The 16,656-nt window shown below is 36.3% G+C and overlaps 1 protein-coding gene across 9 annotated transcripts in view; it reads left to right on the forward strand.

Moving 5' to 3' along the window:
- ZMYM6 (zinc finger MYM-type containing 6) overlaps window positions 1-15,377 on the forward strand; it is a 41,232-nt gene extending 25,855 nt beyond the window's left edge. For 8 of the 9 annotated variants that reach the window (XM_038557959.1, XM_038557962.1, XM_038557958.1 and 5 more), the window contains 3 exons: window positions 163-203; window positions 11,781-11,925; window positions 13,423-15,377. In XM_038557959.1, the coding sequence (XP_038413887.1) occupies window positions 163-203; window positions 11,781-11,925; window positions 13,423-15,254 (2,018 nt within the window). In that variant the 3' untranslated portion in view covers window positions 15,255-15,377. The remainder of the gene's footprint in view (window positions 1-162; window positions 204-11,780; window positions 11,926-13,422) is intronic. The other variant, XM_038557961.1, reaches the window with a different exon arrangement.
- The last annotated feature ends 1,279 nt before the right edge of the window (window positions 15,378-16,656 follow it).

The raw sequence follows: 16,656 nt of genomic DNA on the forward strand, positions 1-16,656 counted from the left end.
CATCCCAGGTGATACTGATGTCCAGTTTCCTCGGACCATTTTTTGTGAAATTCTGGACTAGACTCCAACCCACCTTATTAGTAAGGGGAAAATAATTTCATGGTCTCAGTGTTTACATCTGTATATTCTGGGGATAGTAATGTATATTTTAATTTATAACAGGTGCAGCAGTTACTAAAGAGGCAGCAAAGATCATCGAAGATGTAAGTTTTACTGTTTATTGTTAATATTTTTCCTCATAATGCCACTTGTTTATTTTCGTTTTGAATGTAGTATTCTAAGACATACCTGAATATATTTTATGTGGAGCTTAGTCTTTAAAAAGAGTAATCTATCATGTTGTTTTTTTTTTTTAAAGAAAGTCTCTTTTTCTTTCTTTTTTAAATTTTATTTATTTATTCCTGAGAGACCCAGAGAGAGAGAGGCAGAGACACAGGCAGGGGGAGAAGCAGGCTCCATGCAGGGAGCCGACAAGGGACTCGATCCCAGGATCCCAGGATCATACCCTGAGCGGAAGGCAGGCGCTTAAACCGCTGAGCCACCCAGGCTGCCCTATCATGTTATTAGTTTTGTTTGGGATTGGGGAGCCTGAGTGGCTCAGTGGTTGAATGTTTGCCTTTGGCTCAGGTCGTGATCCTAGGGTCCTGGGATCGAGTCCTGCATCGGACTCCCCATGGGGAGCCTGCTTCTCCCTCTGCCTATGGCTCTGCCGCTCTCATCTCTCATGAATATATAAATAAAATCTTAAAAAAATTTTTTTTTGTTTTGGGACCTTAAGGTTACAACATTAATAAGAATATGTTTTTGACTTATTGCATTCTGGCTTCTTAATTTCTTTAAATACTTACTAATTCCATCTGATTGCTTATTTTTCTCTTTTACTACATTCAAGTATTTTTCTTGAAAAGTAGAAAGTCTCTTGAGGGGTGCCTGGGTGGCTCAGTTAGTTAAGGTGTCTGACTTTTGGTTTCAGCTCAAGTCTTGATCTCAGGGGTTGTGAGTTCAAGCCTCACATTGGGCTCCATACTGGGTGTGGAGCCTATTTAAAAAAAGGAAGTCTTTTGAAAAAGTTCAGTGTAGTGTTTTAAGCATCTTCAAATTATGTGAGGCTGAAAATAGTGCAAAGTAAAAATACATTTAAATTCCCACTTTATGTCTCAAATTTGAAATATTGTGAAACTTTCCAAAATTAAAAAAAATATTTTGAAGAAATGCATAATTTCAAATCTGGCAGGCTGAAAGGATTGCAAACTATGTCATTGTTGTCTGTGTCTTGTGTTAGCAGGAAACAATTCCCATCATCCTCTATCAATATCATATGAACCTGATGTATCAGATCTTGGGTTAATGTTTTTGGGTGACTATTTTTGGCTGTTCTCTTAACATTTGCTTTTAGTGCAATTAAAAATGTTTTTGTATATCGTATAACATTCTCATTTAAATTCATTAAGTAGTAATAGTGCTAGTGCTAAAAAGTGTGTGCCCCAAATTCAGTATCTTTGGAACAGAAGTTGGATGTGATAAAACTCTGTGATGAAGGCTCAACTGTGAACCTCCATGCTGTTCATTTAGGAGAGTGCAACCTGCAGAATATTAGAGAGAATGCTCAAAAAACCAAAAGCAGCATTAAAGAAGGTACATTATTTAGTTCACATAAAAATATCTTAGAACCAGGCCAGAATAATGGAATAAATGGAAAAAATCCTGGCAACACAGCTGCAAGATCATTGCTGCCATAATGTGCCCCTAAGGCCAAGCCGTCGCCTGTGCTAAGGCATGAAGTATTTTTGATGATTTGAAAGGAATTGAAAGTGAGACAAAAAGGTTTATTACAAGTCATGGCTGGCTTTCCAATTTTAAAGCCTACTGAGGTTTTAAGAATATAAAAATGAGCAGGCAAGCTATATCTGCTAACCGAAGCTATCAAAAACATTTCAGCTTTACCATAACCTAAAGAGGCTTTAACCTGGAAGACAGCCTCACACCTAATAAAGAGTCTGTGAAAGATGATGAATTTGTGCAAGGTTGGTGAAGGAGATGTTGACATTTTCCTTGGGTGGTTCTCCATGGATTAATAAAGGAAGGCTTGCTAGAATTAGGAAAACAAAGGTAGCTGGAGGAGGGCCCCAGGAGTTAGCCTGGGCCTTCAGCACAGCAGCCAACAGTGAAGTACCTGGCATATGATTTTGAACATACTCCAGCAACAATTGCTATTATTAAAGAAAATGATCCAAATGTGGATTGCTATTTCATGGTGGCAAGGTGAAAAATGGACAGTGTGCCTGCATATCAAGAAATTTTCAGTGGGAAAAAAAATCTTCAGTGGGAAAATAAAAAGGAGAGAAAAGAACCAGCCACATTAGATTCATTTGTTAGCAGAAGTCTTCCAGGGACTCAGACTAGCCTTCCCCATGATGTGGAGAGAGAGCTTCTCCTGATTTGATACCTTTTATCCTTCTCCTTAACTTGTGTTGTTGGAAGATGATAACTTCTTAGTATTTTCAGGCTGGAAACTATATTAGTTAATGAAATACCATTAAGTTAACTTTGTACTTAGTATATTATGTATTATACATTTAATTGTATTTTAAAGTTACTTGATTAATAAATTACTGTGTTACAGAATTAATAATTCTGTTAACCACATAACTATATAATTAAGGTATTAATTTACTACATATTATACTATACTAATATATTACACTTAATATGTTATTAGTGTATATTATAAAAGTGTTCTATATTAGTTGCAGATGTTTTCTGAGAATGCATCCCTCTGTGTGTGTGGGATGGTTAGTTTTGAATTATTCAGGGTTTTCAGGAATATATCCCTTATATTAAATATGATTATGCTGTGTATTTTTTTCTCCCTACATGGAGTACCTCTGTAATTCACCAGTCATTTAAACTGTGTTATAGGGGCATCTGGGTGGTGCAGTCAGTTAAGCTTCTGCTTTCGGCCCAGGTCATAAACACAAGGGTCCTGGGGTTGAACCCCATGTGGAGTCTGCTTCTCTCTCCCTCTCGGTGTGCTTTCTCTCTCAAATAAATAAAATCTTAAATAAACTGTTACAGAATCGCTCTGATTAATATTTTCAGTTTAGTCTATAGCAAGTATAGTAATAAATATGTAGTACTATTACAATGTTTAAAAATCTAATAGTTTTAGAATCTTTTCTTTGTTTCTATGAGATTTTAGTGTGAATTTCTGTCAAGTTATTTAAATAGTCTTAAATTTCAGGGAAAGGTGAGATACAGGAAAGCTTGAAGAAGAAAACCTGCAAAAGTCAGTAAACTTTCAATAAAGATCTATGTAGTAAGTATTTTAGATTTTGCAGGCCATACAGACTCTGTTGCAACTCCTCATCTCAGCTGTTATAGTGCAGAAGTAGCCATAGGCAATCCATCATGAGTGAGTGGCTGTTTTCCAATAAAATTATATTTACGGAAACAGGTGGTGGGCTGGACTTGGTCCACTCCATACTTTGCCAATTTCTGCTGTACTGTATTCCCACCATTAAAAATTAAACATTGTTAGATTGGGCTTATTTGCTTATTTTCTCCTATCTCTTTTTCATTTTCTTTTAAAATTTATGTTTTTTTTTTAAAGGTTTATTTTAGAGAGAAAGAGTGAGAGTTCACAGGGGAGGGGGAAGAGGGAGGGGTTGAGAGGGAATCTCAAGCAGACTCCCCGCTGAGCTCTGAGCCCAACGCGGGCTTGATTCCATGACCCTGAGATCATGACCTGAGCCGAAATCAAGAATTGGAAGCTCACCCGAGCCACCCAGGTGACCTTGTTTTTTTTTTTTTTTTTATTTTTATTTATTTATGATAGTCACAGAGAGAGAGAGAGAGAGAGGCAGAGACACAGGCAGAGGGAGAAGCAGGCTCCATGCACCGGGAGCCCGACGTGGGACTCGATCCTGGGTCTCCAGGATCGTGCCCTGGGCCAAAGGCAGGCGCTAAACCGCTGCGCCACCCAGGGATCCATCCTTGTTTTTTTTCTAATTGAAGTATAATTGAGGTACAATATCCTTTTGTATAATTGCCATACAGTATCCTATCCTAGAGAGTACCTCAGTACATCATAGTGATTTGATATTTTTATACATTACAAAATGTTTCCTACAATAAGTCTAGTTGCCATCTGTCACCAAAGTTATTACAGTATTATTTTTTTCTCTATGCTGTACATTACATCCCCATGGCTTATTTATTTTATAACTGGAACTTTGTACCTCTTAATCCCCTTCACCTGTTTTGCCTGCCCCCCTAACCTTTCCCTCTGTCTGTTAACCAACAGTTTTCTTTATCTATGGGTCTGTTTCTGTTTTGTTTGTTTTGTTTTTTTAGATTCCACATACAATTGAAATCCTATGGTATTTGTCTTTCTCTGTTTGACTTGTTTCACTTTGCATAATAACTTGCCAGGTCCATTTATGTTGTTGCAAATGGCAAGATTTCATTCTTTGTTGTGGCTGAGTTATATTCTTCTGTGTGTGTATCACATCTTTATCCATCCATCAGTGGACACTTAGGTTGCTTCTGTATCTTAGCTATTGCAAATAATGCTGCAGTGAATGTATTTCTTCCTTTGGTGTTTTGGTTTTCTTTGGATAAATTCCCAGAAGTGGAATTGCTGGATCATATGGTAGTTCTATATTTAATTTTTTTGAGGAAACTCTATACTATTTTCCACAGTGGCTGCACCAGTATACATTCTCACCAACAGTGCATGAGGGTTTTTTCCTACATCCTTGCCAACACTTGTTATTATTTTTTAAATAATATCTGAGTTGACAGGTTTGAGGTAATAAATCATTGTAGTTTTGATTTGTATTTCCCTGATGATAAATGATGTTGATCATCTTTTCATGTGTCTGTTGACCATCTGTATGTTTTCTTTAGAAAATGCCTTTTCAGGTCCTCTGCCTATTCTTTAATTGGGCTATTTAGTTTTTTGATATTAAATTATGTAAGTTCTTCATATATTTTGGATATTAATCCCTTATCAGATGAATGATTTGCAAATATCTATGTATTCTATGTGTCTGTTTTTATGCCAGTACCATACTGTTTTGGTTACTGTAGCTTGTAGTATAGTTTGAAATCACGGAGTGTGATACCTTCAGCTTTGTTTTTCTTTCTCAAGATTGCTTTGGCTAGTCAGGGTTTTTGTGGTTTCATAGGGTTTCAGGGTTCATGTGGTTTCAAATTTTAGTATTCTTCTAGTTCTGTGAGAAATGTTGATGTTTTGATGGGAATTGCATTGAATCTGTAGATACCTTTCGGTAGTATGGGTGTTTTAAGAGTATTAATTCTTCCAATCCATGAGCATGGTATATGGCTTTCTATTCATTTTTATCTTCTTCAGTTTCTTTCATCAGTGTCTTATAGTTTTCAGGGTACAGATCTTTTATCTCTTTGATTAAACTTATTCCTAGGTATTTTATTCTTTTTGATGTAATTATAAGCGGGATTGTTTTTCAATTTTCTCTTTCTAATAGCTCATTATTAGTGTATAGAAATGCAACTGATTTCCATATGTTAGTTTTGTATTCTCTGACTCTACTGAATTAATTTATTAGTTTATTGACTACTATATAGTAGTATGTGGAAGTAACACATTTTGTTTATCCATTGCCCTGTTGATGAACATTAGATTGCTTCCAGTTTTTGACTATTAAAAATCTCTGGTACATTGAACATCCTTATATACATCTCTGTGTGCACATGTGCAGGTGTTTGTCAAGTGTAGATATAAAATAGAATTTCAGAGTCAAAGAACATTAGCATTTTTAGTTTTTAAAATGGCTGTTTCAGTTTTTGTTCCCCAGAAGTTTATGATTTTACTTATTTCCACAGCCTCACTATAATTTGATGTTGTCAGATTTAAACTTCTTTTTTGGGATCCCTGGGTGGCGCAGCGGTTTAGCGCCTGCCTTTGGCCCAGGGCGCGATCCTGGAGACCCAGAATCGAATCCCACGTCGGGCTCCCGGTGCATGGAGCCTGCTTCTCCCTCTGCCTATGTCTCTGCCTCTCTCTCTCTCTCTGTGTGTGACTATCATAAATAAAAAAAAAATAAAAATAAAATAAAAATAAAAATAAACTTCTTTTTTTGTCAATCTGTTTAGTAATATCTTCTTGTTTTATTTTGCAGATCACTAATTACATGTTTGCTTATATTTCTATGTTTTTGTTTTGTTTTGTTTTTTAAGATTTTATTTATTTACTAGAGACAGAGAGAGAGAGAGAGAGAGAGAGAGACAGGGAGAGGGAAAAGCAGGCTTCATGCAGGGAGCCTGATGTGGGACTCAATCCTGGGTCTCCAGGATCAGGCCCTGGGCTGAACACGGTGCTAAACTGCTAAGCCACCGGGGCTGCCCATATTTCTATGTTTTTGAACATTTGAAATTTCTTTGAATTTCCTATTTTTTATTTTTCCCCATTTTTGTGTTGAATTTTTTCCTTATTGATTTATAGAATTTCTTTATGTACTCTGGATTTGCCCCCACCTCTTTTTCCTCATGTTCACTGATACAAAAACATGCAGTAATACTTAATATCTATTTAAAAAGATATTTTAGGGCAGCCCCGGTGGCTCAGCGGTGCCGCCTGCGGCCTTGGGTGTGATCCTGGAGATCCGGAATCAAGTCCTGCATTGGGCTCACTCCATGGAGCCTGCTTCTCCCTCTTCCTGTGTCTCTGCCTCTCTCTCTCTCTCTGTGTCTCTATGAATAAATAAATAAAAATCTTTAACATGTATATATATTAATAGCATAGTCCTTCAGCTATTGTCCTATTTCTCTACTCTCCATATTAGAAAATCTCCTTTAAGGGTGGCCTCTACTTCCTGCCTCAATTCTCCTTTCTGTTATCTTTCCTTACTTAGCTCACTTAAGTCTGGCTTTGTCTGCACCATTCCACTAAAACTGCTCTTGTCAAGGTCACCATCAGTCTTTATTTTGCAAATCCAGTGGTCAATTTGCAGTTCTCATTTTACTCATCCTTTAGCATTTGATAAAATTAATCTCCCCTTCCTTCTTGAAATCTGTTCTTCAACTTCCAGGTCAGCATACTTGCCCTTATTCTCAATCTACCTTATTTCCCAGGGACTCAATATCTCCTGTGTTTTTTCTGTTTTTTTTTTTTTTTTTTTTTTTTTAAGATTTTATTTATTTATTCATGAGAGACACACAGAGAGAGAGAGAGAGAGAGAGAGGCAGAGACATAGGCAGAGAGAGAAGCAGGCTCCATGCAGGAAGCCCAATGTGGAACTCAATCCCGGAACTCCAGGATCACCTGAGCTGAAGGCAGACGCTCAACTGCTGAGCCACCCAGGCATCCCACTTCTTGTGATTTTAAACACCACCTGTATGGTGGCTTATTCCCAGATTTATTTCTCTTGCTGTGACCTCTGAGCTCCAGATTCCTGTATCCAACTGCCTACTTTATGCCTCAACTTAGATGATTAATAGCCATCTCAAATAATATGTCTAAATAAGAACACTTTTATTTTCCTCAGACTTCCTCTCTATTGTTCCTTACTTCTTATCACTCCTATTGCTACATCTTTTGTCTGAGGCACCATCATCTTTTCTCTGGTTCATTGCAGTGACTACCCACTTGTCTTCCTGCTTCCATTCTTATCCTTTGCATTTTTTTCCCCTCTATATTGTTAGCAAAATGATCTTAAAACAAATCAGATTGTGTCACTTTACTGCTTAAAAACCTTCAATGAAATTCTGAAAAAGAAGAATGAAGAAGGGGGAAGAGCTAGCTTCCGAAATTATAGTAAAACTCTGAATTTTACAAAGCGAGGTAGTTAAAAATAACTGATACTGAAGCCTTGAATAGACAGACAACTCAATAAAACGTCCAGAAGTAGACCTAAATATATATACAAATTTAGAAATAATAAAGATGGCATTCAAATAGATCAGTGGGAGATTTAGATTATTCAATAAATAGTGTTATGACAATTGAGTATACATGTGGAAGAAAATGCAGTTGGATTTCTACCTTATAGGTTACACCAAAGTGAAGTTTAGATGGAGAAGAGATTTAAATATAAAAAAATAATAAAGTAGTTGGAAAAAATACAGGAAAGAATTTTAATGCAGAAGTGGGGAAAGTCTTTCTAAATATGTCGCATAACCCAAAAGCCATAAAAGATTTGTTAGGGAAATTCAACTACATTTCAAAGTCAAAGGATATGAAAAAAAAATAAAAAGATTGCAATTCATGTCATAAAAGGCTAGTTTTTTTCTATATGTAAAGAGCTTCTGTGAATCAATAAAAGGACCCCGCACCCATTAGGAAAATGGGCAAAACTATGATCCTTCAGTTTACAGAGTAGGAAGTAAAAATTGTTCTTAAACATATGCAAAGATATTCAGCTTCAAAATTAGAGAAATGCCAGTTAAAGCTACAGTTTTATGAGATTGGCAAAGATAAAAATGATGGATAACACTGTTAAGGCATTTTTACATATTGTCAATAGCAGTTGCTAAAACTGCTACAGAGAGCAATTTAGTAAAACTTGTTAAAATTTAAAATGTAAATACCATATTACCAAGGAACTCCATTTTTAGGAATTTATCCTTCAGATACATTTCACACATTTATAAAATGAAGTATATACAGGGATGATTGCTACATTGTTTGTAGCAGCAGAGGCTTGAAAACAACCAAATTGTTTCATCAGTAGTCAGAGCCACTGTGAGTTCATCCTAAGTTACTGTCTGAACTAGAAAAAAATAGGCCTACATGAGTAGGGCCTGAAATATACCCCTCTCCTATATCCTATCTGGTAAGTGGAGTTCCTTTCACAAGCATATGCAGCAACTCTTTGGGGACTGTAGTTAAAATAAATTTGCTATATCCATACAGTAGAATACTATGCACTTAAAAAGAATGTGGTAGCTATATATGTACAGACATAGACCAGTCTCGTATATAATAAATGAAAAAGACAAAATAGTATATAGCCTACTGCCATTTGTATTTTAAACACATACGCACACACAAACCACATGCTTGTACATATGTATAGAAAGCACTGGAAGGCAGCCAGAAAGTAGATAATAGTGGTTGCCTCTGAGGAAAACTGAATGACTGAGGCAGAATTTTAAGAGGGGGAATTACTACTTTTTCATTGTTTAATGTTTAAATCTTTGAATTTTATGTCACGTATTACATTGCTCATTCAAAAAATACGCATAGAAGTTTTTTTAAAAGTAAAGGAAAACACAAGATGATAGGAGTAGATAGTTCACAGAAGATGCACTAACCCCACTAATGTTAGGTAATTTTTAATTTATTGAGAAATAGCAAAAAAGTTTCATAGTTCTGTGTTAACTAGAGTATGGGGAAACAGGCTCACATACATTGCTGAAGGTCGTATACTTCGATATAATACGCTTCTGTGGAAAGCAATTTGGCTGCACCATCATAATAAAAATCTTCTGACCCACCCAACTGCACTTATAATACCTTACTCTATAAATATACTAACACATGTAGAATTAATTCACATGTAGGGGTATTTATTATGGCATGTTTATAAAAGCAAATATTTTTGACATTTCCTGTTGAGCAGCAGACTCTTCAGATTTACCTATGGTACACTGAGTGTGTAAAGCTGCCCTGGGAGCAGTTACATAAATATACCTCTAAGATAGCTTGCTGTATGTACAGTGCAAGGTGCTGGAACCTAACTAATAATATGCTACCAATTTGTAGTCAGAAGCAACTTAAGTACAGGGGCCATCTCTACAAGGGTGTCTGAGAAACTGGGGACCATGGTTGTGTTCAAGGATGAGTCTGGATAGAGGGCAGACAGAGGTGGAAAACTTAATTTTCATGTATATACTTCTTTTTTTTTTTTTTTAAGATTTATTTATCTTAGTGCACATGGAGGGGAGGGGGCAGACGGAGAGGGAGTCTAAAGCAGACTCTGTGCTGAGCAGAGCCCGAAGCAGGACTCCATCTCATGACCCTGAGATCACTACCTGAGCTAAAACCAAGAGTCAGATGCTCAACCGACTGTGCCACCGAGGCACCCCTTCATGCATATAGTTTTATACCTTTTGTATTATTACATAATTTAAAATTATTACATCTGTTGCCTATTTAAAAAGTAAGTGTAAATAAAATCTGCAGTGGTTTCCCATCACTTTTAAAATACAGTCCTAACTTCTTGTTGTTTTTGAAACTAAGACCTTCCTGATCCTATGAAATTTGGCTTCTGCCTACCTTTTCAGACATTTCATTCTAGCCTCTGCTTACTTTATTTCAGCCTTATTCTCGTCTCTGTTCCTAAAGCAGGCCAAACTCTTTCTCACTTGAGGACTTTTGCATCTATAATCCCAGTGCCTGGAGTCCTCTGACTTCAGGCCTTTGCATGGTTTGCTCTTTTGAGTATTTATAAGATCAATGTTCAGATGTTTACTCCAAAAATACCCCTCCTCTGCACATCACTCTCCATTCCCTTACTCTGCTTGCTTCTTGCTTGCTTTTCTTTTTCTCTTTCTTTCTTTTCTCTTTTCTTTTTTTTTAAAGATTTTATTTATTTATTTATTCATAGACACAGAGAGAAAGAGGCAGAGACACAGGCAGTGGGAGAAGCAGGCTCCATGCAGGGAGCCCAATGTGGGACTCGATCCTGGGACCCCAGGATCACACCCCAGGCTGTAGGCGGCACCAAACTGCTGCGCCACCAGGGCTGCCCACTTTCTTTTCTTTCATAGCACTTCTCACTACCTGGAATTATACATTATATATTTGCTTTACTTGTTTATCTTCTGTCTCTTCCTGTAGAATGTAAAGCCAATAAAAGCAGGACTTTCTTTGTCTTGATTTTTGCTATATCCCCAGGGCTTAAAAACAGTGCCTGGTTTATAGTAAACATTCGGTAAATATTTATTGAATGGAAAACATGTTTTTGGTACATTCTCCTACTCTGTTGATTATTCTTCAGCTTTGTCTTATAAAAACTTGTTATTTGCAAAAAAATTCAAGGTAGCCAAATGTATTAGTCTTTTCTGTTTTGTTTTTAACTCTTTTGTATTTTGAATACCTAAGGTTCTCCTTAGGGTACCTGGCTGGCTGGTCAGTAGAGCTTGCAACTCTTGATGTCAGGGTTGCAGGTTCAAGCTTCATGTTGGGTGTAGAGATATCTTTAAAAAAAAAAAAAAAAAAAAAAACCTTCTCCTTGTTCTGGCTATTTGAAAGTTCTCCGTTGATTTTATTTTATTTTTATTGATTTTTAAGATTAAAAAATTTTTTTAAGTGATCTCTCCTCCCAACATGGGGCTTGAACTCACAACCCAAGATTAAGAATCACATGCTCTGCTGGCTGACCCAGCCAGGTACCCCTTTCCAGATTTTAAAGTTTTATTTTTTTAATGTTGAGGTCTTTAATCAATATGGAATATATTTTTGCATGTGGTTTGAGATTGGACCAGATTTTTCTGAATAGCCAGTTGTCCTAATCAGCAAAGATTGTCTTTACTGTTTTGATGGTCCTTACTATAGGTAGAGTATTTTTTTTTTAGAGTATTTTTTTAATTGATAAATGGAACAGATACTGATTGGAAGAATCAGGAATTAGTGTATATTTTCCAAAGTAACTTACTTATTGCAACTGCTCTTTCAGAAGAATTGTTATTATTACTATTTTTTTGCTATGTGCCACCTTTCAATTGATAGCAATTATGGTCAGTGATAAGGTACTGAAAAACATCACTTTTTGGTTTCTGAATTTGTTTTTAACTAGGGAAGCACACAGACAGATGCCACGAAACTTCTATCTTCCCAGTCTTCCAGGCTTTTAAAAAACAAAGCAGTGTTGTGCAAGCCTGTCACACAGACCAAGGCCACCGCTTGCAAACCACATACACAACACAAGGAATGTCAGACAGGTATGTGTCCCTGAGCTCTCCAAATGTAGAAAGTTACTCTGTTTTGTTTGTTTTTGTTTTTTTTAAGAAAAGTAAAGAAAATCATTTACAGTTTCATAAATGTGAACACATTCATTCTTGGATCACATACTTTGAACATCTGATTGCTTCCTTTTATAATTATTGTCAACAATGATAACTACTAAACTGCATCCATCTGCACACACAGCATTATGTGTAGAGTGGACAAACAGCTCTGCATGTGCACTGCTGTTTTTCAAATGTACAAACTGTTATGACTACTAAGATATAAATTTATTTAAAAGCATTAATGATATAAAAAAGGCAGCAGTGATTTAGCCTTAGTTCTTTTTTAAAAAAACACCATGAATTGATTTGTTATTTACTGAAAGTAGAACTATGTATCTGAGGTGTTGGCGATCGGGAAAATTATTTTCATTCATACTTGGAAAGGTTATAAACTATTGCCCCCAAGCCATGTTAACTGCCACTACCCTTATATTTTCAGTGACTTGTGTTGCCTACTCTGCCCAAAGCATTTTTTTAATTTTTGTTTTTAATGATAATTTTACTACCCAGAATATACTGTATTTATTTATTTTTTTTGAATATACTGTATTTAAAAGCATAGTCTGAAAAAAAAAAAAAGCATAGTTTGTCAGTAAGTAATCATGAGTTTTTATGTAGGGTACCTTTCTTTTTGGTAGGAGTCAAGGAGAATCCTGCATAGTGCTGCTGAAGCGAGCACTATACATCGAGATTCTTAATGGATGCATTGATTATAATGTATATAACCTATTCGTCCCCCTATGATTGAACCGTGAGATTGCTTTTAGTTATGTAATATTATAAACAGTGTTAAGTTGTGTAAATGGATTTTTGTTCACTTGTCTAATTAGGATAAATTCTAAGTAGTAGAATTCTAGATTCAAAAGGTATCACAGATTTTTAAGGCTTTTGATAGGTATTACAAAATTGAAAAATTACATCAGTGTTTAGGAATATCCATTTCTCTTTACTCTCATTGACACTGGGTATTCTAATAATTTTTTTCCTCCACTTTGGGAAAATTTCAGAATTCAGAAAGATTGAAAATATGGCACAATGAACTTTAATATATCCTTCATCTTAATTCACTAAGTGTTAACTTTTTGAAACTTTTGTTTTCTGAAAAACTTAGAAATAGAATAATTTGTTCTTAATTTGATGTATCCTGTGGACCTCAGCCCTAATGCCAGTAATCTACTGAATACATTGCATTGCTAGTTCATGTACCACAGCCTGCCATTTTGTTTTAGTCAGTGGCCAAGTTTGGAGCAAGGAGAAATTCAGTTTTTAATGGTACCATGGAAATATCATCGTTTGCATTTCAACTTTAATGTATTCTTTTGACAAATATAAATAGTAATAAAATATAAATTTTAAATGTGTGGGGGAAAACAAAGAATATAGCTTATGTCTTCTTGAAAATAACAGTGATTCAAATATTTCATTCAGATTTCCCTATGCCTAATGAGAAAAAGGAAGCAGAACTTGAGTCTCCACCTGCAAAGAAGAAAAGAATAGGTTTTTTCCAGACTTATGATGCAGAATATTTAAAAGTTGGTTTTATTATCTGTCCAGGATCAAAAGAAAGTTCACCAAGGCCACAGTGTGTGATTTGTGGAGAAATCTTATCCACTGAAAACATGAAGCCAGCAAATCTTTCTCATCATTTGAAGACAAAACATTCAGAATTAGAAAACAAACCAGTAGATTTTTTTGAACAAAAATCTCTTGAAATGGAATGTCAAAATAGTTCTTTAAAAAAGTGTTTACTAGTTGAAAAGTCACTTGTGAAAGCTTCTTATTTAATTGCTTTCCAAATTGCTGCCAGCAAGAAACCATTCTCCATTGCTGAAGAATTAATTAAACCATATTTAGTAGAAATGTGTTCAGAAGTTTTGGGTTCAAGTGCTGGAGACCAAATGAAAACCATTCCTCTTTCTAATAATACAATTGGACACAGGATCGATGAATTGTCTGCAGACATTGAAGATCAGCTGATTCAGAAAGTCACAAAGTCAAAGTGGTTTGCCCTTCAGGTAGATGAATCATCTGAAATCTCAAATATCACCCTTCTTTTGTGCTATATTCGTTTCATTGATTATGATTGCAGTGATATAAAAGAAGAATTATTATGTTGCATTGAAATGCCTTCTCAAATGACTGGTTTTGAGATATTTGAACTAATAAATAAATACATTGATAGTAAATCGTTGAATTGGAAACATTGTGTTGGTTTCTGTACAGATGGGGCTGCAAGCATGACTGGCAGGTGTTCTGGTTTAAGGGCAAAAATTCAAGAAATTGCTGCGAATACAGTGGCATTTACATACTGTTTTATTCACCGTGAACATTTAGCAGCAGAAAAGTTGTCTCCATGCTTACATGAAATTCTTTTGCAGTCAGCACAAATTTTAAGCTTTATAAAGAGCAATGCATTGAATTCGCGAATGTTAACAATTTTATGTGAAGAAATGGGGTCTGAGCATGTGAATTTACCACTCCAGGCTGAAGTACGTTGGATATCAAGAGGGAGAATTTTAACAAGATTATTTGAATTACGACATGAAGTTGAAATTTTTTTAAACCAAAAGCATTCAGACTTGGCCAAGTATTTTCTTGATGAGGAATGGGTTGCAAAGCTGGCCTATTTATCAGATATTTTTTCACTTATAAATGAACTCAATTCAGGTCTCCAAGGAACTATGACTACTCTCTTCAATTTGTATAATAAAATGGATATATTTAAGGAAAAGTTAAAAATGTGGTTGAAGCGCACACAAGAGAATGATTATGACATGTTCCCTTCATTTTCTGAATTCTTACACTCATCAGACTTAAATATGAGAGGCATTGCAAGCATTATTTTTGAGCACCTGGAAGGTCTTTCTCAAATGTTCCATGACTGTTACCCACCAGAAGAAGACTTGCGCTCAGGAAATTTGTGGATAATTAATCCTTTTATGAATCACCGAAATAGTAACCTCACGGACTTCGAAGAAGAAAAACTAGTACAGTTATCTTCAGATTTGGAATTACAATCAGTATTTAAATCAATGTCTGTAACTCAGTTTTGGATAAATGCAAAGACAAGTTACCCAGAACTCCATGAAAAGGCAATGAAGTTTTTATTGCCTTTTTCTACTATTTATTTATGTGATGCTACATTTTCTGCCTTGACAGAGTCAAAACAAAGAAATCTGTTGGTTTCTGGTCCTGCCCTAAGACTTGCAGTCACATCTTTAATTCCAAGGATAGAAAAATTAGTAAAGGAGAAAGAATAGAAACATGGCAATTGCTTATTATCAAAGTCTATAATTTTGTGTGAAGTTTTGTATAAGTACTCTAAAATATAATTTCTTAATGTGGATATGTGTTTTCAGTGATTAAATAAGTCTTTTAATTAATAATTTTTCTTTATGTTGAAGAATTTAGTAATTATGCATTTATACCTAGTTATGTATAATTTTATTAGTCCAAGGTAGAGAATTTAACTATTTTATCGTTTCATTAGATAATCTAGATTAGGGACAAAAATGAGGGTAACAGGGATCCCTGGGTGGCACAGCGGTTTAGTGCCTGCCTTTGGCCCAGGGCACGATCCTGGAGACCCGGGATCGAATCCCACATCGGGCTCCCGGTGCATGGAGCCTGTTTCTCCCTCTGCCTGTGTCTCTGCCTCTCTCTCTCTGTGTGACTATCATAAATAAATAAAAATTAAAAAAAAAAAAATGAGGGTAACAAAACCGCTTATAATGTACCAGCACAGCTGGATGTAGAAATAGAAACCGCTGGGCCTTTAGGAATACAAGGGACATTGCCGTGTTCAGCCAGACAGCCTGCAGTCCAGCAGGCTAAGGGTAGGTACAGCACATATCTGAGTGGCTTGGCTAACCAGAAATGGAAACAGCAGGAGAGTTTGAGAACCCTTGTAGGGGTCTCTCTGGCCCTCTACTAGGGCTTGGCAGACTTTTTCCATAAAAGGCCAGATAGTGAATATTTTAGGTTTTGTAGGCCATATGGCAGCAGCTCCTTAGTTCTGTGGTTGCAGCACAAAAGCAGCTGAAGGCAATACACAAACGAGCGTGGCCGTGTTTCAATACAACTTTTTATTTATGAATATCGAAATAATACAGTTTGGTTTTTCTTTTAAGAGTTTTATCTATTTGAGGGGATCCCTGGGTGGCCCAGCGGTTTAGCGCCTGCCTTTGGCCCAGGGCGTGATCCTGGAGTCCGGGATCGAATCCCACATCAGGCTCCCTGCGTGGAGCCTGCTTCTCCCTCTGCCAGTGTCTCTGCCTCTCTCTCTCTCTGTCTCTCATGAATAAATAAATAAAGTCTTAAAAAAAAAAGATTTTATCTATTTGACAGAGAGAGAGCAAGCAGGGGGAGCCAGGGAGGGTGCAGCAGGCTCCCCACTGAGTAGGGAGCCTGATGTGGGCTCCATTCCAGGACCCTGGGATCATGACCTGAGCCGAAGGTGGATGCTTAACCGACTGAGCCCCCCCAGGTGCCCCCAAATAATACGGTTTTCATGTGTCATGAGAGCTGCCTTTATAATTCTTTTTATCATTAAAAAATGTAAAGAAACATTGTTAGCTGGGGAGGAGGAAGGAATGAAAAAAACCAGACAGCTGGCTTAATTTGGCCCACTGTTGGTCCATCCAGGTCTCGGCAGATCTCCAG

The sequence above is a fragment of the Canis lupus genome, chromosome 15 (assembly GCF_011100685.1).
Source record: "Canis lupus familiaris isolate Mischka breed German Shepherd chromosome 15, alternate assembly UU_Cfam_GSD_1.0, whole genome shotgun sequence".
NCBI classification, from domain to species: Eukaryota; Metazoa; Chordata; class Mammalia; order Carnivora; family Canidae; genus Canis; species Canis lupus.